The sequence below is a fragment of the Prunus avium genome, chromosome 7, assembly GCF_965620075.1.
Source record: "Prunus avium chromosome 7, drPruAviu1.hap1.1, whole genome shotgun sequence".
In the NCBI taxonomy this organism is placed as follows: Eukaryota; Viridiplantae; Streptophyta; class Magnoliopsida; order Rosales; family Rosaceae; genus Prunus; species Prunus avium.
This window is the reverse complement of record NC_142290.1, coordinates 5,172,083-5,196,359: the sequence shown is the minus strand read 5'-3', so window position 1 is coordinate 5,196,359 and position 24,277 is coordinate 5,172,083. Positions and strand designations below refer to the sequence as shown.

The following is a 24,277-nucleotide window of genomic DNA, read 5'->3' as shown; positions in this document are numbered from 1 at the left end:
TTAGAAAGGTGCTCATGGAATCAGACTCAAGTGCAGGGACAGACTCAGGATTTTAAAATGGGGTGGGCTAAATTTAGGTACTAAGTAAATAGAAAACTCAACAATACCATGTGATTTCATTGATAACAAAAACAAAAATATACAACAAGAACAATAAAATCAATTACAAATCCTATTTGATAATTCATAACTCATAAACTGAAACTAATGCCCCAATTGCAAATCCTAACTGATAATTCATAAGTTTCAATTGCAAATCCTAATTGATACTTCATAAACTCCAAAAAAATCCCCAAATTAAAGCATCAAGAAATTGAGAGAAGCTTACATGACAAATATAGGAACTTGGTTCCACCCCCCCCCCCCCCCCCCCTCCCACATGCTGTGCGATTAGAACTAGATGAGGTTAGGTTATTTAAATTGGGTGAGCTAGGATTTTTTTTTTTTGGTTGGCAAAAAGAAGCCACCTGGGCTATAGCCCAAGTTTGCTAAACTAAAGGTCTGTCCCTGCTCAAGTGCCTTGTGATGGAATCAAAGGGAGTACAAAAAATAGTAATTGGACTATCCTTCCTCTGGAAAAGGGGATCAAGTGTTTACAATCTTTATTTCATCGATATTGAATGGTTAGTAAAGTAATTAGGGTTGAGGGCGGTGGTTAGAGCACTTCCACCCATTTGCCATGGCAAAGGGCAAGGGGAGGCAATGGCTATTACTATTCATGTGAATAGTAGCAGCCCTTGCAAAAGGCTTGTGGTGTTTCCACTCATTGCCATGGCAACCACTATTTACATGAGATATGAGGAGAGGAATTTGTATAGAGTTTTGGTGTGGGAAGTGAAAAATATGACTAAGTATTTATTTTTAAAAAAATCTGAAATTTTTAGTTTTTTTAAAAAAATTTGTTTTAGATTTTTTAATTTTTTTTAGTTGCTGACGTCAGCAAACCCAGGCTAGACCAAGGGCTGATTTTGCCTGAGGGCCAACCCAAGCTTGTGGAGCCCACCCACAGCCGAGGGAGCATTTGTCCGTTGGAAGCCCTTTTTGGGCCTAGCCCCCCCTTGCCTTGGCACACTGGAATTGCTCTTAGGAGGCTCTTGAACTAGAAATGACGCTTGTAGCCCTTGTTCTGACAGCTAAATTGATAGGCTATCACGGTTGGACCTAATTGCAACTATTTGTCGAGTTAACGTATGTAATTGCTTAAAAAAGAGTTGTGGTACTTAATTGAAACGCAGGTAAAGTTCAGAACCCACTACAATTAAAAACCTTTGAGTTCGCTTTGTTGCTTTAATCATTTTGCAAAAGGAAAACCAAGCTGATTAGATTATTATTCTTAAATAAATAATTAAAAAAACCAATTGGCACAAGGCTTTAGTGTAAGTTATTTCTTTTCAAAAAGAAAAAGAAACTAACAAAAAAGAACCCGCATCCAACGGTCCGAATTAAACTAAAACTTCTCTTTTCTTTTTGGAAAATGAATTAAAAATCCTTTTCAATTTTCATTATCCGCCATTACCCACTCTCTCTCATCTCAGTACTATCTTTAATTCCACTCCCATTTTCAATATCGCCACCCTTATCTCTCCCACTCTGACGGTCTGACCTTCTCCAATGGCCACTGTCCTCAGAACTCCACCTTTGCGAGCACCATTTATACCGCTTCCCACCACTGTTTCGCCAAACCTTCCAAAACCTTCATACGTTTCGTGTAGACAAGGCCAGAGCAGCACGGCACCGTATCTCACTCTCAGCTCTCTACGGCTCTCTCACCTGCCGTCCCTCCGGTCCGTCAAGTTCGTGCCTATGGCTTCCCACAGTCAAACCCAAACTAGCGAGATCGAGGAGGGGGTTCGAGAGCTCAAGGAGGTCGAGGTATTATTTACTTTTTTCTTAACAATTTCCAGACATGAGCCGCGTTTCTCTGTGTGGTGATGAGTAATTGATTTCAGGAACAAGTACGAACCAAACTTGCGATGAATTTGTTTCACAAGCTGCTTCTTTTGCCTTACATTAATTGAGTTTATAGCTCTGAAAGTGAATTTTTATGGTTGGAACAGAAAAAGGTTCATAACCCAAAAACTTTAACTGCTGAAAATTTAAAAGAAGTAAATAAATTGAACTCTCCATGACTATTATATATGTAGTTCGATTTTTTTTTTGTTCATTTGTTTTTTTAAATTTGCATATGAATTTGAATTTTCTTTTTATTGTTTTGTTTTTGATCTGGAGTGATGCCTAAGATATCAATCATTGAAGCCAGGGAGCGGTAGGTCTGAATTATGGAATGAGGTTTTTATTGCTTTGAATGGTTCATGTTACTACTACAAGGGAACCGTTGTCCTTCTGCTTCCATATTTTGAAGCCTTGAAGGCCTGGTGTCCATCCCTTAAACATCTCTTCTAGGTTGACCCTTTTTGGCATGCTTATGTGTGGCTGTGTGTTAAAGAGGATCTCTCAACAGCAAGCTTAGAGAAGTTAAAAGAGAGAGTCAACGCTCAGTCAAAGTTTGTTAGGTCTCAACGCTCAGTCAAAGTTTGTTAAGTCTTAGTTAGAACCGTGTTATGACATCTGTAATCTTGTTATAGGTTAGGTACAAAGCTTGTGTATATAAGCTACTGATGTAACTTAATCAAAAAACAATGAGAATCATTTTATTTCAACATGTGTTACTCTGTGTGTGAGTGCGCATGAGCTCGTGTGTCTGTTTCAAGTAAAACTTTGAAGTACTGATGCAGAGATATCAGATTCTTCTCTGTTTATTTTTACTTCTTAATTCCCTTCACATGAAGGCATATTTAGGCAGAACTGAACCAATTATCCATTAGGAAACATTTGAATTCATTTTTCACTTGCATAACTGTCAGTGTGCATCCATACCCTATATTTTCTACTTTGTGCAGTGGTTCTCCTAAAATTATAAAGAGATGACAGAGTCTCTCTATAATTTCATGACCGTACCTTTTAACAATGTTTGATTATAAACATCTATTTGAATTTTTGTTTTGTTAGCTTTCTTATTCCATCTTTTTTTTTCTAGAAGCTTTTTTAAGGATCATGCATGTTAACAATTGTTTTTACTAATATGTTGTTCAATCGTGGGTGAAGGCAGTTACTCCAAGAAGAACTATCAATGGAAGGTCTTACCTCAAAAAATTTGCAGAGTAATTCTTATTCTCCAAAAATATTGTTCTCCACATGGACATTATACAAGTTGTTAACTTTTATGGGGTTCTATATAGTTCTTGTAACATGGTATCATAATATAACCTAAATGTTTCGTTTGTGGATCACAAACAGCTCTAAATTGATTTATTAATCAGGACTGGTGATTTTAACTACAAATAGTAATTGATGGCAGTTTACATCACACAACGCATGAGTGTTTGTGTGTTTGTTTACCTGTGTCTGTGTGAATTTGGATAATATTATACAAATTAAGTTCTTCACACAATATTCAAATGTTATTTTATTAGTTCTGTTTTTCCTTTCTCTTATTTAATGATTATTTATTAAATAAATTAAAGCACAGATTCAGATGGGACACACATTTGTATTCAGATCGACAACTAAAGACTAGGTGACAAATTGCACGTTGTTTATTTTTTCTCAAGTTTAATGTGCATGTGTACAATTTACCAAAAGAAAAAAGGTTACATATGAAACTTGAAAATAAGTTTAACAGATGTGAAAACAATTTAGAAGGAAAGAAAAGTTTAATTGATCAATCCAGTACAATTTCGTAATATATCTTCACTATAAGATGAATATGACATCTTTAAATTTTTGTATCATTGTGGTGACTTCTGTATCATTTTATGTTTGTATTTCCACTTGTTGAGGGACTCCTCATGCAAGGAACAAAATGTGATAGGATTTGTGTCTAGAATTTCTGGAAATTATTTTTTTCAATACAATCTTTTAAGTAGATAGATACTTTTTATTTAGTTGCTGGGAATCATCTTTGTATATCATCATTTTATTGCAGAGTTTTTTGAGAACCTTTTGGTTACTGGGCTTATTAAAGTCATGAAGAGGCCATGTGTACCAGTATCTGCATTCTTAGTTGGACAAAGCTTATGGCTTATCTCTACTCCAATGGCACAATCACGTGATATTATCAAAACAAATGTCGTTTATGAGACGGGGGAGTTATTTGAATTAGGAATCCAGCTATCGTACTTGCTACTATTGTTGGCATTTCTTGGGATTGGAACCTTCTTTGTGATTCGTCAAGTGCTTGTACGTAGAGAACTTGATCTTTCTGCCAAAGAATTGCAGGTATGAGCCTGTATTTTCTGTCCAGCATTGTTGGTCAGCATACTTTGCTTCAACCTTGGCACTTACTACACATCCAACCTGAATTTTGAGCACTACATGAAGACATTAAATTCATTAATATTTTTTTATAACTGTAATGGACGTGGAACAGAGGCTGTCTACAACCAGTTGCTCACATTATCTTCTGTCTTTCTCAATACCAGGAGCAGGTAAGAAGCGGTGATGCTGATGCAACTGAGCTTTTTGAACTTGGAGCAGTAATGCTGAGAAGGAAAATTTATCCAGCTGCTATTAAGTACTTGGTTCAGGCAATTGAAAAATGGGATGGGGATGACCAAGACCTTGCTCAGGTGTGATGTATTCTTGGATATTAAATACACAGTTTGCAATTTTATTGTCAACTAAAGCACATTGTACTAGATCCAACAAACAAAATGGCTTTAGAATTGTGTTATTGGAATACTTGCGATTGTTGCCACATGTATGTGCCCCACTTTAGGAATAGCATGGCACCATCTGGCAGAAACTAGAACTGGGTTTAAAAAACTAGTAGTTGTATAATTTCACGATTTTTGGGTATTGCTCTTAACAAATTCTTTGATTCCTGTTCGTTGAACATTTTGTGACGTAGCAACAAAAGATTAGAAAAGGTTCAGTCTGGTCATTTGTGAATACTGTTCTAAGTTCTGTTTGTGTTGTATTTCCATCTCTGAAAGCTCGTGAAACCTCTGACCGTGCATAATGGCAAGTCATATAGAAACTTGGACAAAAGTGAATGAAAATTAAGACCATTTAAATTAGACTATGTCTTATTGCATCATCTTGTTGGGCTTGGCTTCTGAGTTCTGATATTATTTTTCACGTCATATATTTGAATAGGTTTACAATGCCCTTGGTGTCAGTTATATCCGTGAAGGTAAGCTTGCTAAGGGAATTACGCAGTTTGAAACTGCTGTGAAGCTTCAGCCGGGCTATGTCACAGCTTGGAACAACCTTGGTGATGCCTATGAAAAGAGGAAGGACTTTAAGGCTGCTCTGAAAGCATTTGAAGAAGTACTTCTTTTTGATCCAAACAACAAGGTAGCAATACCACGGCGGGATACTTTGAAGGAACAAGTGAAAATGTACAGAGATGTTCCTGTGAAAACAAAGGAGAGGTGATCAGAAATTACTTGTTAATTGTTATCTGCCCCATGGTTGAGGATATTATCAGTAACAGCTTGTTTAAGTTTTGCTTGGCATTGTCCGAAACAGTCAATGGTAGTTGAGGTATCATTGGTTTTCCATGGTCCCAGATTTAGGCTTGCCTTCAGTAATCCCATTTTGTATTTTCTAGCATGTAAGTCAGTGACTTCATTATAAGTGTTACAAGTATGTTTTACATAGTGAAATGGTGGTGTGCATGATGTTTTACTATACAACATTGTAATATCCAACTATATTTATTGTGGGTCGAAGCTGCAATATCGTTATGATATTGGTTTTGTTGTGGGTTTATGGTATTGGTGGGCACGATCCGATTTGAATTAGATTCACACTGAACCGCAGCCAAACCAACCACTATGTATGATGGATTGGTTTGGCTTGGTTTAAACTAACACCCTTGGTGATGGATTCACACTCAACCGCAGCCAAACCAATCACTATATGATGGATTGGTTTGGTTTGGTTTAAACTAACACCCTTGGTGAGATCGAAAAAAAATTCATTGTAGTGCGGTTTGATTTGGTTTGATTTGGCCGGTTTATGTCTAAGCCATACCGTTCTTTTCTTTGGCATCTTTCTTGTTAGTCCAATTCTAGAGCGTTAACACCCTTTTCAGCCGGTATTTTTCTTTCAAACCTTGAAATCTCTAACATGGTAGAATTAATCATTCATAATTTTATTCTACTCCCTACGCTGTTTGTAGTGATAATACTGTTGGCATGCTCACAATTTTTAAGGGTAAGGCCTCAACACGTCAAGACTTACCCCGCTTTGAAACAATTGATTTCAAATTCTTGTAAGACCAAAGAAGTGAGACGAATTAAATCGGATTGGATTTTCACAAGAAAATTCGTCCTCTGATTCAATCATGTTGATTTTTGAAATTAGCAATTCAATCCAAATTCCCCGAAGTCATTAAAATCGATCAGATTGAATTAGATAGGATTGGATTAAATCAGCCGGTTTTAGCACATTGGTTGGAAAGTGAACATTTGTGAGACCAATCTTTGGGTTCCTTTTTGCATCGTACTCAATTGATCAAGGTACAAAAACCTAAAAGGTAGTCTCAAAACAAGAATCACTTATATTGACAGGCCACGAGATGTTCTGCGGTTGCATTGAGGGTTGGAAGCTTAACCTTTGGTGGCTCACTGTCATAAGACCTGTGAGGGGAGAACACAATATACATGGTTTCATTTGGGTCACTTTGCAGGGTATATAGTAGCTGACCTGCAGCATACCCACCTAGAAGTTGGTATGATCTCTCTGATTGATCCATTGTAACACAGAGATCCTCTGTACCTATAAAATCAAAAGAAGTAAAAGCTGCTCAAGAATCCATTTATTTGCATATTTCTAAATCTAGTCGGGTGTCCAGAGAAAATTCAGAGATAGTTTTTGGGTGTCTCTGGGTTGGACTGAGCCATATGAAATTGAACAAATGGGATTTGAAAGGAGAAGAAATTAACCCACAGGCAGCTAACTCTATCTGTGTTTGATAAATAAAATCCAGAGCTGCAGAGATTTCTTGCTCAAACTGATAAAATGGACCACTTTTGAAATTCATCTTTCTCAGCTTACAAAGTCCCTCTCCCAGCTCCATCATGGCTCCTTTATGATTCTAACCACAACAATCAAAACCTAACTGTAACTAACCAATTTGTAAGCATATAACAAAACATAATAATATTATATATATATATACATAGGCTAGAAATTAATTATAATGGATATATTAAATGGCAGTGATCAGTCAGAATTCAAAACTAATAACAACCTGGTTGAATAGGTGATGGAATCCCACAGCGCATTGTAGAATGCCATGAATAAGAGTTCTGGTGGGTTCCTCAGCATTGTTCCAAAGTGACTCAAGGAAGTCATGGCACTTGTAGTAGTCCCTTGTGTTGAAAAGGACAACAGCTTCATCGAAGCTACCATCCTCGGCTTCTTCGTTGTCGTCGTCCTCGCCTTCGGCAGCAGCAGAGAATCGATACGAAACACGAAAACAACAGTGCTGGCTGCAGGGTGTTAGTCTTCTGTAAGGCTTTGAATGACTAGTATGATTACTGTATATACATGGAGAGGGAGAGAAGAAGCTGCAGTTAATTTGATGAGAAGGGAGGAGATGAGAGTGTGGATGGCTTGAGATTGATGAGAGAGATGCAGTACTGAGACTGAGAGCAGCTGGAAACGCCATGGATGGTTATGGCTTCGTGGAGGAACATTTTCAAAGGTCTAGGCTGTCTAGCCATATTTTTCTGGCCACATTTTGTGTGGTGGAGACTTAGAATAAACCATACCCCAAATACAGGACAAAATTGTGGTCCTTTCGAAATGAATAATAAGAGTAAAAATTGATTTAATGTAAAATAACTTTGCTGGTTCAAATACAACCCCTCTCAAAACATCTTTTTTGTTTTGTTTTTTGTTTTTTGTTTTATATACAACGTATGTTGGGGGAAGGGGAAACTGAACCTAAGACCTCCGTTGAAAGGGTAAACGCTCTTAACCACTTAAATTACAGCCTCAAAACTACTTATTTTATTCTTTGTTTAAGTGATGCAAATTTGGAATTACGTCAGTGAAAGTACAGCGCTTTGAATGGGTATAAGATTGTTCATAAGATTGTGGGATGTGAGTGTTGGATTTCTATAGTGTCCATGATCTTTCACACAATATGAAATACATAGAAGACATACTTGGGGCTGTGTTCCTTGGGTACATGATCCCTAAACTCATTCAATCGCAGGAACAACACGAGCAAAAGGCACTAACGGCTCAAGACTTCTGCTCTCTCTTAGAAACTGTTTCAGCTCTCTCTTAATGATGAGATTAGGGTTAGAGAACGTGTCTGATGAGAGCAGAGTCTTGAGCTTATATAGGGCTAGGTCAAGTCGTCTCTACTCACCACCAAGGGTCGACTTGACAAACACTTTAAGCCCATCAAGCAACAGTTCAAGTAAAAGGAAATAAATAGGACCCCTTTAATTGGCTTCAAAACTTTCCTTATTTCACAAGGTTCTGGGTTTCAAGGTATAACCTAATTTAAACTCTTATCAAACATGATATAACTTAGCATCTAGTGCACCGATCTAAATAGGAATATAACATTCTCCTACTAGATCAAGCACTAGAGCACTAAGATTCTGTATTGCAAAAGTTTGATAATCTTTATTGGCCATGAGTTTAAAACAATTAAGTCCTTCCCTTCAAGCTACAGTGAAAAGTGATTAGACAAAACAAATTATAGACAAGCACTGCTCTCCTTTTCTAAAAACAGGCCATCTATAATCAAATAATGCAATCTCAAAACACATGAAGCACCTACAAACATGAACCTTAACATGTACTGATCCGTAATGTGAATCTTTATGCTTTTTAGTACCCTTTTACGACTTAGCAATGGACGCTTACTCCGACTACAATCAAATCATGATACATAAGGATGATAAATCTAAGACTTCTTTCATAATTGAAAGAGGCACATATTGCTGTAAAGTCATGCCCGTTGGGCTAAAGGACTCTGGAGCAAAATATCCGAGGCTTGTGAACAAGATTTTCAAGGAGCAGATCGACAAGACTATAGAGGTATACATAGATGACATGCTAGTCAAAGCTCCTCGACGAGCAGACCACATCAAGAATTTTGTCGAAGTATTCAGCGTGCTTCAAAAGTACCACATGAAGTTAAACCCAAGAAAGTGCACATTTGGAGTCTCATTCAGCTGATTTTTGGTATACTTGGTCACCCAAAAAGGCATCGAAGCACATTGAAATCAAATCAAGGCCATCCTCAACATGAAGTCATGTGCCATAACGAGGAAAATAAAAAGTCTAACAGGCAGAGCAACAGCTCTCAACCAATTCCTTTCAAGATCCACTGACAAATGCATGCCATTCTTCAAAACCTTGAAGAAAGAACAATGAGACAAGTCGGATAAAGAGTGTGAGGTAGCTTTCCAAAACTTGAAGATCTACCTCATTTCTCCTCCCTTGCTCTCAAAACCAGTACAAGGCAAAGATTTGTTCATCTACCTGGAGGTGTCATACTCAGTAGTCAGCTCAGCTCTCATCTGAGAAAAGCTGGAGGCACAACATCCGGTATTTTATACGTCAAAACCCATTCTCAATGCAGAGACTCACTATCCAAAAATAGAGAGGGTCATTTTGTCACTTGTAATTTTCGCAAGAAAGTTGAGACCCTACTACCAAGCTCACCGAATCATCGTCATGATAGAATTTCCTGAGATCAATTCTTCATAGTCCCACCGCTTCTCAGCGACTCATAAAGTGGGCTATCAGATTAAGTCAGTACGACCTCCTCTACTGGCGGAAGATTGTTATAAAAGCCCAGGCTTTAGCAAATTTTGTTGCAAAGTTCACTACATCAGCCGAAAAAGATAAGATGGTCAACAGACTCAAGGAAAGTTCAAGAGTAGACAAGACCTCCTCTGTCGATCCCAACAAGCCCAAAGACATGTGGCCGTTGGGCGTAAACAAAGGGTCAAATCATAAAGAAGCTGGAGCAGCAAGCCATTACACTAGGCTTTCCAGCCTCAAACAATGAAGCAGAGTACGAGGCACTACACGCGGCAAAGAAGGTGTCGATCAAGAGGTTAGGCATCTACTCAAACTCTCAGTTGATCACAAATCAAGCGTCAGGGGAGTACATGGAAAAACACCCAAGGATGATCTAGTACCTAGACAAAGTCCAAGAGCTTTTTAAAGAATTCCCTACCTTCACTATCCAACAAATTCCCTGAGCACAAAACATACATGTAGATGCGCTGGCAAGTCTGGGATAAGAGCTAGATACCCAGTTCAAACGTTCAATTCTGGTCAAGCACCTTGATCAGCTAAGCATCAACTACTTGGTAAACGAAAATTTGCCAAAGGAGAAGTCCGAATTAAGAAAAATCAAGTAGAAAGCTGCAAGATACTATATGAAGGACAACAAGCTTGTTCAAAGGTCATATTCTGACCCTCATCTCACCTGCATCAAGTAACCACAAACTCTTGAAGTGCTCTGCAAAATCCATGACGGTGAGTGCGGCAACCATTCTGGGGGCAGATCACTCGCTAAGAAAGCTCTAAGCATAAGCTACTTCTGGCCTACTACAAGACACGACTCCACGAAGCATGTCAATAGATGCGATCAATGGCAACGATACAAGCCGGTTCCTAGCCTGCATGCCGAAGTGTACTATCCACAAAACAGCCCATGGCCATTCATGTAATAGGCCATTGACTTAGTGGAACCCATGCTGCCGGAACCTGCCAAGAAATACATGATGATCGTTGTCACAAACTACTTTACTAAATGGATCGAGGTCGAAGCTCTATCTTCTACTAAAGAAGCCAATGTTGCTGGTTCGGCTGCCCATATTCGTTGGTCACTAACAACTAGTCATAGTTCATTGGAAAGCAGATCACTGCATTCTTTGCAAAGTATGGCATCAAACAACACTTGTCAACTCCTAGATATCCGCAAGGCAATGGCCAAGTAGAGGCATCTAACAAGGTCGTGCTGGATTGCTTGAAGAAGATACTAGAAGGTGCTAAAGGAAAATGGGTCGATGAACGGCCTGGTGTCATGTGGGCTTATGCATCACCAAAATAAGATCAAATGGCGAAACCCTATTTTCCCTCATCTACGGAACTGAAGCAATCATTCTACCTCATACACTATTCCATCCATGAGCATTGAGGTGGGGGGAGCCTGGATCAAAATTGTGAGCAAATGAAGGTCAACCTCGACCTGCTCGAGGAAGAAAAGAAAATGCCATTGTTTGAGTTACAGCTTATCAACAGTAGCTGATGTTCTACTACAGCAAAAAAAACCAAAGTTAGACAATCCAACCTGGAGACCTTGTGCTCAGAAAAGCCTTCATTACAGCACAAAGGCAAGGATCAAAGAAGATGAAATCCAGTTGGGAAGGTCCTTACGTGATGAGTCAAACTGAAGGTAGAGGAAGCTATATGCTAGATACCCCGGAAGGCAAGGAAATTCCAAGATAGTGGAATGCCCATCACCTCCAAAGGTATTATCCATGAAGCGCTCGCTCACCTGCTCAGACCACTAGCAGGTGACCAAACCTTTTCCATCGCAGTTGAAGAAGAACGATATTCGATCTAATTTCATCTATTCATTTCCATTCAATAAAGCAATGTAATCACACAATCATCAAATGCAAGTTCAAGTTTTCATTCAACCAAGTGTTCGAAAAGATATCCAAAGCGTTCTAAGGGAGAAGCAGGAAGACTTCCAAAACGTCCTTAGGAAGAGGTAGGCAATCTGCTAAAATGTCCTAAGGGAGACGTAGGCAACCGTCCAAAATGTCCTGATGGAGATGTAGGCAATCTGCCGAAACGTCCTAAGGGTGACATAGGCAACCTTCCAAAACGTCCTAAGGGAGATGTAGGAAATTTGCCAAAACGTCCTAAGGGAGACGTAGGCAATTTGTTAAAACGTCCTAAGGGAGACGTAGGCAACCGTCCAAAACGTCCTAAGGGAGACATAGGCCTTCATTTCAAACATCTTTGTTTCATGACTGATCTGCTTAGCCGAGAGCTTGCGAGTCAGATCAACATTCTTCTCCAACTCACTAAGGTAAGCATAAGAGGGGGCAACAACAGACGAGTTTTGAATAGCCTCAACAGCAAAAACTACTCCTTTTTGAAGCAAATGAACATCTGCTTCTCTAAGGAAAGACTTGAGAAGGTGCCAAGGTGGGCCTGATGGATATGATCAACTAGCTTGAGGCAAGCAAATGGGCTTGATAGAAAGTTCATCTTGAGCATATCATACACACATGCATCCCCTGTGGAGTTGGACTTGTTAACCTTTGGACCAGTTGTTCAAATTCTAAAGAACACTTCGCTCGAGTAGATGACTCTCTAACCTTCTTAGCTGTGGCCATCCTCACCTCCAAAGGAGTCAATGGTACCGAATCAGCTCCATGTTTGACTGCTCGTGGCTCGGAAGATGAATTGCGATAATTAAGTGGAGAAGCAGTCCTCCTAGTTTGATCCTCCACCTAATCGCGATGATTAGGTGGAGGAGTTTCATCCTTAGAAGACTTGGTGTCGGCCTTCCTCTTTGAGGGGGCTTTGGTCGAGGACTCCTTCTGTTCGGCTGGCAGATCATCCGAGTCTGGACCATACTACTTCCATCTCTCAACATCCTTGGCAGGGGCAGACTACCAGCTTTCTCCCAATACTCGTTTAATAGCCAGTGCCATTCACGCAACCTCACAGGGATGTTCAAAGCTCGACGGATCTTAGCCATGTCCGGCCCAAGATCCAATCTCTTGGAAATATCATTCTCTACGAGCAAAAGACAAAAATAAGTTAGTCACACATCAAAGAATTCAAACAAAACGAAAGCAAATCAATAGAAGTATGACGTATCATAGCAGTAATATCCACAAGTCCCATGAGATGTTCTCTCACGCTCCCTCCTTCATACTTCGTATTAGCTAGCCTAGACAAAAGGTTCATCGTTTTAGCCTTGTTAGATTCCTTAAACTTCCTTTTAATGGATTCCATAAACTGCTTGGCACTTTCTGTTTCTTCAACTCCACCAAAAATAGGTTCCGAACATAACCAACAGACGCTTCTTATTTGCCATCCTCCAAGCTTCATGCACCCTTTTCACTTCAGTAGGGGAATTCGCAACGAGTCTAGTTGGTTCATCTTAGGTGATAGCATAATCGATATCACTCATGCCAAGAGCACCTTCAAGATCAAACTTTCATATTTTGAAGTTCGATCCAGTGAGAGTTTCAATTTGCGAGAAATTGACTAAGGGTTCAAACCTGTAAGGATTTGCAAAAGAAAGTATAAGTACTTTCCAAGAAACCGATTCTCAATTTGTTAAGAGAAAACAATTTTTCAGTTTAACTTTAATTCACAAAACTAACAAATAACAAATGCAAGCTTCCTTAATTAAGAATCACACCCTTGTGGCAAAAGATTACTTATAGCTTACAAACAACTTACGTGTTATTTTGTGCCATCATTAACATATTACAAGATAGATTCTATTTATTGAAGAAACTTATCAAGCAATTTAGGTATGATGCAATTTAGGTTATTTATTTAGAGTTTGAGTATTTAGGTTTGGTTTTGTTATGAATTTTTTTTTGATTCTCAGAACATTAACCTGTTCCTATCGAGTACAGAAAATAACCAAACAAAAACACAATCTAAGATAAAACCCTAAAATTTTTGTGAATAGTGTTTTCGGTGGTGAATAGTGTTTTAGGGGTTTTTGGTGTCTATTTTCTACCCATTACACCTTTCCTAATAGGGAATGGCGTAACTAACAAAACTCAATGCTTTGCTATGACATAATGCCATTTTTAGAATTTTAAGGTCATCTAGTAGGTCAAAAACAAGTTTAAAGTTTTGAAGATATGAAAAATCAATTTAAACATGCTTTTTCCATGTTCTTTAATATTCATTGTATTTAGAAAACATGTTTAAACTGTCATCAAAATTTTAAACATAACCAAAACAGTCATGGCATCAACGAAAAAGAAATCGCAATACGCATGCTTGAAAAATGATCTCAATGTGTGTGTGAGTAATCATGTTCTCTGATACCAATTGTTAGATTTCTATGTGTGAACTCTCGTCTCCCTCAACGCTTCTTCCTTATCTCTTCTCTTCTCTTCTATGCTCTCCTCTTTCTCTTCTCTCCTTTTCTCTCATCTCTCCTCTCTTCTCTTTTCTCTTCTCCACTCTGGTTAATTGGTTAAAACAAAATTCGGATTTCTTTCTGAAACTTTGATTTTATTGGTAAATATTGAGATATTCTGATGATTGATATCTTGATTTTGTTGGTGAGATGTCGAAAGCTATGGCTTTTTAGTTTATTTTTTAAAAAAATTTATCTTAATTTGAGAAGTCTTAGATATCTCATATGTAAAAAATTCTGATCTTGTTTCATTAAGAAAAAAAAGAAATAAAAAAGTATGATCTTGGTTTTTGTTAATTCTCTTTTCTTTGGCACATGTTTCTCTCATCCTTGCTTTAATTTTGTTTTTTATTCTTTTGTTGAAAATGATCAGATGTGATTTGGAACCCATTCATATCTTCTTCTTTTTTTTTTTGGACAAAAACGCATTCATATCTTTTGAAAATGTGTATCTTGATTTGGAACCCACTCATATCTCGAGTTTTGTTTGTGCGTTAATTTCGTTTGTTATTCTTTTGAAAATATACTGAAAAAATCTGATAAAGAAATATAAATTTTCAAAATTATTAGGTTTTTCAGTCTAGTCCAAAGTTAAGTATAGCACCAAACAACAGACAAAGTCTAGTCCAGTCGCAACTAGTCCAATCCAATCTTATCCAATCCGGCCCTGCTCTCGTCAGATATGTTCTCTAACCCTAATCTCATAATAAAGAGAGAGTTGAAACTGTTTACACCCAAAATAAACAGCCAATAAGGGCAAGACACGTGGAGGAAATTGGGCTTGGTCAGAGGCGCCTTCGGCACCCTGCCTACCGACCTCTCCATTAGGGCAACGCCCTCTCCTGGGACACGTGGCGCGCTCCCAAGCGACGCCCACAGTCCCACATCGAAATAATCAACAAAATGCACACCTCCCAAGAGCTATAAAAGGAGGCCAACTATCCCAAAATGGAGGTAATCAGAACTTACGGCATACAAGCCTATTGATCTGTCAGTTGAACTTTCTATTCCCGAACTTACTTAAGCATCGGAGAGCCTTCGGCCAGTACCACACCGGTGCCCTAGGTCTTACCGTGCATTTGCTCATATTGCAGATTACGTAGACTACCGAGGCATCAAGGATGCCGAAGGCATAAAATTACTAAGTTGACCCTCAAAGTCAAAAGACCACTTTTTGGCGTCAACAGTTTGGCGCCGTCTGTGGGAAATCGATAAAATCGACCCTTTACCCCGAACATATGGGGACCACTGAAAAAACTACGTTCGTACCACGAGAGGGGATGCCGTTCGGCATGCCAAGCGGGGTGAGCCCTGCGCCAGCCCCATACACACCGGCAACTAATCCCTCTGTGATCCAATCCGCCGAAAACGCGGAGCTTTTAGCCCAAGTCGTGTCCCTTCGGCAGGACATGGCTAGGATGCAAGAACACAATAATCTTCTCTCGACCAGAGTGGAAGAAACGCAACTGCTGTTAAACCAGCAGCAAACGCAGAACATGCCGACAGACCGATCGTCCGAAAGCCTACAGACTCCTCGTCGGCAGAAGAAGGGCAAGAAGGTGGCAAAGGCAACGCCTGCGCCGTCTAAACAATTGGTGGTCCCGGCACCCAAAAACAAGCCCCATGTACCGAAGAAGGTCTATTCCGATTGCCGACACAGGCTGCTGGAGCGAGAAGTCGAACGGCAGTCCGAACGGCAGCAATCGCCGATCAGGATCAACGCCCGCTTGGACGACCCCCGACTGAAGAACATGGGGAGGAAGTCTCCGATACGAAGGATACAAGTCCTAGAATCCACGGCAGAGTCTGACCATGAGTACACTCCTTCCACCAACCGGTCATCTTCCTACCGTTCGGCAACCCCGACGAAGTTCTCGGAGGTTAACCATGCCAGGTCCCAGCCGCGATCGGCGCATCAAACGGCGGAGGAGATACCGGACAGAGACCCAGTCATCCGCCTCCTCCTTCAAAGGGTACAGAAGATGGAGGACGATCGGACTCGTTCACAGGAGCCGGACTGGGGAAGGCTTCGGCCAGGACCCTTCACCGAGCGCATAAGGCACTCACGGCAGGATAGGGATGTGCAGCCCCTCCGCATCACCCCCTACACAGGGGTGGAGGATCCACTGACGCACCTCCATTCTTTTCAATCGGCAGTAGGGTTCCGAGGGCTAAGCGACGAAGGCCTTTGCCTTCTGTTCCCTTCCTCACTCACAGAAGCGGCTCTGAATTGGTTCTACCGTCTGGAACCAGGGACGGTAGACTCCTTCGACGAGCTGAAGCAAATCTTCCTGAACCACTTCATGATTCAGACAGACAGACTGTACTCTGCCGATGATCTGTATACCATCCGACAGAGGGATGACGAACCATTGCGCGAGTATGCCGCACGATTCAGCCACGAGTACTCGAGATGCCCGGATACCGATGACAGGGCAGCCTACGGCGCCTTCAAGAGTGGCCTACGGTCCTCACACTTTCGGTATCTAGTGCACAGCAGCAATTGGCGTACGTATGATGAACTCATGAAGCAAGCGGCAATCCACGCCAAGGCTGAATACTTCAACCCGAGGGCCGAGCCCACGGCTCGGTAGAGCGAACCAGTACAGCGCCCCTCCACGGCACAGGCATCGCCGTACGCACCACCAACCCAGACTGCGGTGTACTCTGAAAGTCACAAACGCAAAGATGCCGGAAGCTCCCAAAAGGGGCATTCCAAGAAAAACAAGAGCAGGTACGGCAGGGACAACTACCGAGCCCCACTAACGGCACATAACCAAGGAGCAGAGGTGTTCACCCTGCTCAACACCTCCTACGAGGTAGTGCTGCTGAACGAAAATGAGATAATCCCGAAGCCATCGTTCAGAAAGCCTAATCGACAGGACGGTAGGGATACAGGGAAATTCTGCCGATACTATCAGCAGAATAGCCACAACACCGAGGACTGCATAAGCCTGCGAAAAATCGTTGAGCGGTTAATTCGGGAAGGCAAACTGGACCAATACATAGCCGGGCCTCAGCAGGCGCCAGTCCCGAACGCTAATCGGCAGATCAACATGATCAGCACCATCAGCGGAGGCCTAACCCTTGCCGGAGCATCTAACCGTTCGATAAAGCAGTATGTCAGGGCGGCACAATATCCCCAAGTCCTCGGCATTGAAAGCAGCCGGAATACAAAGATGCCGAAGGTCAGGTGGGAACCCATCACCTTCTCCGAAGAAGAAGAGGAAGGGATCATCTACCCACACAACGACCCTATGATCATCCGAGCCGACATCGCCGAGTTCGATGTCGGACGAATCCTGATCGACAATGGCAGTTCGGTAAACGTCATCTTCGCCGATGCATTCAAAGATCTCGGAATTGATGACAGCCAAGTCAATCGGCAACTCTCGCCTCTCCTTAGCTTTTCAGGAGACCTGGTCCAGCCAATCGGCAGTGTCAGCTTGCCAATCGCCTTCGGCACAGCACCACGAAGGACCATGGTCTACGACCAGTTCCTTGTGGTAGACTGTCCTACGGCGTACAACGTGATTGTCGGCCGAACGACGCTAACGGCAATAAAGGCCCATTTGTCCCCCCACATGCTACTCATGAAGTTCCCAACCTGCTACGGCACGGGGGCAATCAGGGGCGATCAATTGAGCGCTCGGAACTGCTACGCCACAGCGTTGAAATCGGCAGCTCCCCACAAGCAGAAGGAAACCTTCACGGTCGCAGACTTGCCGAACGGCAATGAACCAGTGGACGATCCAAGGGAGGAAACGCCCACTCCAGTGGCACAACCTGCCGAAGATCTCGAAACGGTGGCGCTGGACGAGAATCAACCGGACCGGTGTGTGAGAATCGGTACCATGCTGAACGCCACCCTCCGTGCCGAATTCATCCAGTTCCTTCGGCAGAACTCAGAAGTCTTTGCTTGGTCCTACAACGACATGCCAGGCATATCCCCTGACATCATCAGCCACAAACTGAGCGTCTCGCCAGCATTCAAACCTATCAGGCAAAAGCGCCGATCCTATGATGCCGAACGGTATGAGGCCATGAAGAACAAAGTGGACAAACTCATGACCATTGGCTTCATACGGGAAGCCATATAACCGGAATGGCTGGCGAACTCAGTCATGGTTCGGAAGGCGAAGGGCGGATGGCGAATGTGCCAGGACTACACCGACCTCAATAAGGCCTGTCCAAAGGATAGCTTCCCGTTGCCACACATCGATCAGCTGGTTGACGCCACTGCCGGTCATGAACTGCTCAGCTTCATGGACGCATACTCTGGGTACAACCAGATTTTCATGCACCCTGCCGATAGCGAACACACGGCGTTCATAACTGACAAAGGCCTGTATTGCTATAACGTCATGCCGTTCGGCCTGAAGAATGCGGGGGCAACCTATCAGAGACTGGTCAACCGAATCTTCGCTGAGCAGATCGGTAGAACCATGGAGGTCTACGTAGATGACATGCTAGTAAAGAGCCGAACGGCAGGGGAGCATTTGAAAAACCTATCGCTCATGTTCGGCATCTTGAAGGATTACCGAATGAGACTCAACCCGACGAAGTGCGCCTTCGGCGTATCTTCCGGAAGATTCCTTGGTTTCATGATCAGCCAGAGGGGTATCGAGGCAAACCCCGATAAAATCAAAGCCATAATCAACATGGAGGTGCCGAAGACACAAAAGGACATCCAGAGCCTTACCGGACGAGTGGCAGCCCTCACTCGCCTCATCTCCAAAGCTACAGACAAATGTGCACCGTTCTTCAAAGCCTTGAAAGGGGGCAAACACCATATAGAGTGGACTACCGAATGCGATAAGGCGTTTCAAGACTTGAAGGACTACATGGGCCGAGCACCGCTACTGTCGAAACCCCTCCCTGGAGAAACGCTCTCTCTATATCTGTCGGTATCCAGCACTGCCGTCAGCTCAGTACTGATACGGATCCCAGAGAAGGCAGAGCTGCCGATCTTCTACGTCAGTAAGGCCCTTCAGGGGGCAGAGTCTCGGTACCCCCCACTCGAGCAGCTGGCTTTAGCTCTGGTCGTTTCTGCCCGGCGGTTAAGGCCCTATTTTCAGGCCCACACCATCATCGTTCTGACCAACCAGCCCCTTCGGCAAGTTTTTCAAAAACCAGAAACATCCGGAAGACTGGTGAAATGGGCGATCGAGCTAGGAGAATTCGACGTGCAGTTCAAACCTAGGCCTGCCGAAAAGGGACAAGCCGTAGCAGACTTCATCGCTGAGCTGACACCTTCGGAACCTTCAGAAACTGAGGAAACCCCTCCACAGGAAGGCCTACCGAACGGCAGTCGTCTCGACCAGTCAACTCCTTTCTGGATCCTGCATGTTGACGGTTCGGCAAACCAACAAGGATGCGGAGCAGGTCTGGTACTCACCGCTCCCGATGGAGCCAAAATTGAATATGCCATCAGGTTTGGCTTCCGAACGTCCAACAACGAAGCCGAATACGAGGCACTTTTGGCTGGCCTACGGCTCGCCAGAAGCATGGGGGCAATTCAGATCAGCATCTACAGCGACTCGCAGCTAATAGTGAACCAGGTGACTGCCGACTTCGCAGCTAAAGACGCATCCATGACGGCATATCTTACGGCAGCACACCAACTGCTAAACAAGTTCCAGGCGTAGGAGATTCGGCAGATACCAAGAAACGAAAACAGTCATGCCGACGCCCTCGCTAGATTGGCTTCGGCAATCAACGACAAAGTGGGTCGAAAGATCCCCGTCGAGATATTGGCCCTTCCGAGCACCGCCACTGCCGAGATCTGCGCTGTCGAGTACAACGATACGTGGATGTCGCCTATTCATGCTTACCTAACGAACGGTACCCTCCCTACAGATAAGGCCAAGGCCAGACAGCTGCGCTACCGATCGACGAGGTACATTGTCATCAACGACATCCTGTACAAACGTGGCTACTCGACCCCCTACATGAAATGCATCACCGAAGAGCAGGGTGAATATGTCCTTCGGGAGATCCACAGTGGTGTCTACGGCGATCACTCCGGTTCTAAATCCCTGGCCCACAAAGCCTTTCGGCAGGGCTACTATTGGCCATCCATGCACAGGGATGCAATCGCGATGGTAAAGAAGTGCGACAAATGCCAGAGGTTCGGTAACATCCCACACCTACCTGCCGAACCCCTCACACCTATCGTAAGCCCATGGTCATTCGCCCAATGGGGACTCGACCTAATCGGGCCAATGCCGCAAGGCAAAGGACAGGTCAAATACGCAATCGTTGCCGTGGACTATTTCACGAAATGGGTTGAGGCCGAAGCCTTAGCCACCATAACGGCAGCCAGAGTTGAAGAATTTGTCTGGACCAACATCTGTTGCCGCTTCGGCATTCCTTACGCCATCATTACTGATAACGGCAGGCAGTTCGATTCGGAACTCTTCAGACAGTTCTGCACTCGCCTCAAAATTAACCTGTTCTTCGCCTCGCCAGCTCACCCTCAATCGAACGGCCAGGTTGAGGCCGTAAACAAAATCATCAAGAAGCTCTTGAAACGGCAGCTCAACCATGCCAAGGGCGCTTGGCCGGAGAAGCTTCCCGAAGCTCTGTGGGCCATACGAACATCCTACCGAACCTCCACGGGAGAAACTCCCTTCAGCCTTGCGTTCGGCTCGGAAGCCGTCGTCCCAGTTGAGATCGGTGAGTCTTCTTACCGAACGGAAAGCTTCGAGCCGAAGGCTAACGAGGCAGCACTCGCGATAAGCCTGGATTTAATCGAAGAACGGCGAACGGTAGGCAACCTTCGGAATGAAGCTTACAAACAGCGCGTCTCTCGGTACTACGACTCAAGGGTCAAACCGCGTTCCTTCAGAATCGGGGACTGGGTCATGCGCAAGGTTTCGCTTGCAACCAAAAACCCAACGGAAGGAACCCTCGGACCTTCTTGGGAAGGACCTTACGAAGTCATCGGCATCCTACGTTCCGGTACTTACAGGCTCCGAGGCACATATGGGAAGACCCTCGGTCACCCGTGGAATGTGGACCATCTCAAGAGTTATTTTAAATAAAGCCCCCTAGCCAACGGCAGGGAGGAATTTGTATTTTTGCCTACGGCATATATAAATAAGACAAGATTATCCAGTCCCATGTATTCGGAACGTAACTTCCTAGCGGTATCCGCTCAAAAAATTGTTTCGGTAGGGCTCACCAAAATGAGCCACAGTAACATTGCCTACGGCAATTAAATGATACACCACTACATGCTTACTACCGATTCCAACTTAGCTTGTCCATTTTTGTTTCAAGTTAATACAGTAGGTACGAACCTACGGCAGTACAATACCTCAGAATTACCTACGGTATTCTCATCGCGTATAAACTACAAAACTATACGGTACCCTAGAATTGCCCACGGCATCTCTATGGACGACAGGCTAACGGGGCCTTGTTCCTAAATGGCCAACGGCCTAATCGGTAACTATCCTACCCAGTTATTAGCCTACGGCAGTAACAAGTACAGATAGAATTTTTCAAAAAAGAGAGAGAAAAATCAATCAATCAATCAAAGCACAAGTCGAACGAAAAACTTGTTTAAATTAAAACATGCCCTCGGCATCAACTTGTTCGGGAACGCCTGAAACGGCAATCAAAATTACATATTATTATACAAAGATAAAGGGCCCCAAGGCCAGCTTCAAACGGCAGCCTCCCTAACCTCGTCCTCAGCAGCGGTAGGGTCCTCGGAAGTCTGGGGAGGAACGGCAGCAAACTGGGAGGAATCGGCAGCAGGAGGGTCCTCCTCCCCCTCATAATCCTCGATCATTTCATCCGTTATGCCTTCGGGAAGAGGAGGAGGGTCGGCGATGAAGTTGAGATTGAGCTTCCGGCCGGGATTGTACCGCTTGAAACGGTAGATGAGGTCCGCCATTTCCGAACCCACCTCCTTGTCCACAAGTGTGGTGAACTCGGTAGACGACCGGTAGGACATGACCGCCTCCCGGACGGCAGATTCAACCTCGGCAGCCTTGGCCCGTTCGGACTCCTCCAGAGCCACCTGCACCGCCTCTTTAGCGGCCTCGGCATCCTTTGCCGCCAACTCTGCCGCTCCAAGCGCCGACACCAGCTCGGCAATCCTAGACTCCTGGGCCTTGACCTGCCGTTCGGCAGCCTGCATGTCTAGCACCAAGTTGGCATGGTCCTGCAATGCCTTGTTGGCATCGGCAACTCGGGCTTTGCCGTCCTCATAAAGCTTCCTTGAGCGCTCGGCAGAGTTTAGGGCCCGCTTCATGCAGAGCCACATGTCCATAGACGCCTGTAAAGGGAATTGGTCAGCAACAGAGTAACGAAAGAAACGGAAACCAAAGGACAGGAAAAAGACGGAACTTACAGAAGCCTGGAGACGGAAGGCTCGCCCAGCCTCATCCCGAAGCTATTTCTTCGGAAGCTCCTCTATCTCAAACAGTTCCATCTGCGAACCCAAGATCATGTGGTTCGCAAACTGAACCGTCTTCGACGGACAGGCTATCGTGACAGGTTCGAGAGGGCCGCCTTCATCCTCGGCTAAAAAGGTCGCCCTCGGAAGCTCTGGGTGCCGAGCACGCTTAGGAGTCGTCTCCCCCTCCAAGTCAATTGCAGCTTGCCGTTTCCCGGACGCCTTCGAGGTCGCAGCCTCAGCGCTTTTATCACCTTTGTCCGAGGCTCGGGCCGCAGGCGCACGCCTAGTTGGCGTTTCAGAAACCCTCTCTCTCTGCCGATCGGCAAGGAGCTGGTCGTCCGGATCGGGAGTAGATACCGGGGGCTCCGATAGAATCTCGGGCTGCCGAGCTTTCCTCTTGCTCTGTATCCCCACGGCAAGCCGTCTGTTCGAGGATTCGGTCATTCTCTTGGCCTCAGCTTTCTTCCTCTCCTCGGTCACTACACAAAATAAATCGGTAAGGAAAGGACAAACGGTACTGAGAAAGCTAGAAACAAGCAAGTACACTCACTTTCGGCAGGATCAACAAGCCGAGCCTTGATTAGGTTCTCGGTAAACAGAAACTGGGGATAAACCCGGGAATCGGCAGGTACCCTCTGCCTCACCTCGTCAATCTGCCGGATCTCAGTCTGAGGAGGGATCGGCTGCTTCAGTCGGCCTGCAGAAGAAAACAAGGTAAAACGGTAAGGACCCAAACAAAAGAAGAATTTGCCTACCGATCGGTCGGGTCAAAACCTACCGGTAATCTGGAAGGTGTTTGGAATGTGAAACCGAACGGGAATTCCCGCGGGAGACTCCCAGTCTCCCGACAGCAGGACCCGCCGATTCCTCCAAGACTTTTGGGAGGTCGGCACGGCGCTCACGAAGTGCCCTCGTTCAGAGGCCCTAAGGCAATTGGCTTGGACCCAGCCACCGCGATCGGCACTCTTGGACTTCGTAACGCTGTAGAGATACGAGAACTGCTCTTACGTGGGCTCCCCCTCTCCAGCCATACCGAAGGCAGTGACCACCCCCATCAGAGCCACCCAGAAGTTGGGGTTGAACTGGCCCGGAGCATACCCGATCTGGGCCAGAATCTTCTGAACGGCAGGCTGCAACGGCAGCCTAACCCCTTGCATAAGGACGTCGGTAAAGAAAGCGACTTCACCGTCCTTCGGGCCACTCAAGGACTCGGTAGGGCCTGGGATCCTCATCCCTACCGAATCAGGAATCCTATACTCCGCCCGGATCCTAGCCAACTCCCGATATGTCATCTTGTTGGGTTCCAGATAATCCACTGCAAATAGGACCTCCTTCGGTACCCCTATTGGAACCCTGGGGACCCCCCGGTTGACTATGGTGACCTTCCGCATAGAGGAGGTGCCGGCAGTCGTCCGCTCACGACCAGATGTAGAGGCCTCCGCTCGGTACCCTCCTTGCTGCTCTGGAGTCCGGACGTCTTCTTCTAAGGGCCCGACATGCTCGCCCAAACAAACCTGCCTACCGTCGCTGTAAACTACCGACAACGGCATCGGTTGACTGGTCATAAGCCCCTTGCCGACCCCATGAATAGGCCCTGACCTGACTCTCTCACCAACTACTTCAACGTCGGAGTCACTGTTGCTCTCGGTATCAGGACCCGACTCCTCACTCTCGGTATC

The 24,277-nt window shown here is 44.3% G+C and overlaps 2 protein-coding genes across 2 annotated transcripts; one reads left to right on the top strand and one right to left on the bottom strand.

The window, feature by feature from the left end:
* The first annotated feature begins 1,502 nt into the window (after positions 1-1,502).
* Positions 1,503-5,773, top strand: LOC110769414 (Tetratricopeptide repeat (TPR)-like superfamily protein). The gene is made up of 5 exons (XM_021973378.2): positions 1,503-1,872; positions 3,110-3,161; positions 3,986-4,278; positions 4,482-4,628; positions 5,158-5,773. Exons 1-5 carry the CDS (start codon positions 1,612-1,614, stop codon positions 5,437-5,439), a joined length of 1,035 nt encoding a protein of 344 aa, XP_021829070.2. The 5' UTR covers positions 1,503-1,611; the 3' UTR covers positions 5,440-5,773.
* Positions 5,774-6,545: 772 nt separating this feature from the next.
* On the bottom strand, positions 6,546-7,763 carry LOC110769415 (DUF309 domain protein). The gene is made up of 3 exons (XM_021973381.2): positions 7,262-7,763; positions 6,958-7,105; positions 6,546-6,786 (listed from the first exon to the last, which is right to left on the bottom strand). The coding sequence occupies exons 1-3, from the start codon at positions 7,679-7,681 to the stop codon at positions 6,563-6,565; spliced, it is 792 nt and encodes a 263-aa protein (XP_021829073.2). The 5' UTR covers positions 7,682-7,763; the 3' UTR covers positions 6,546-6,562.
* Positions 7,764-24,277: the final 16,514 nt, after the last annotated feature.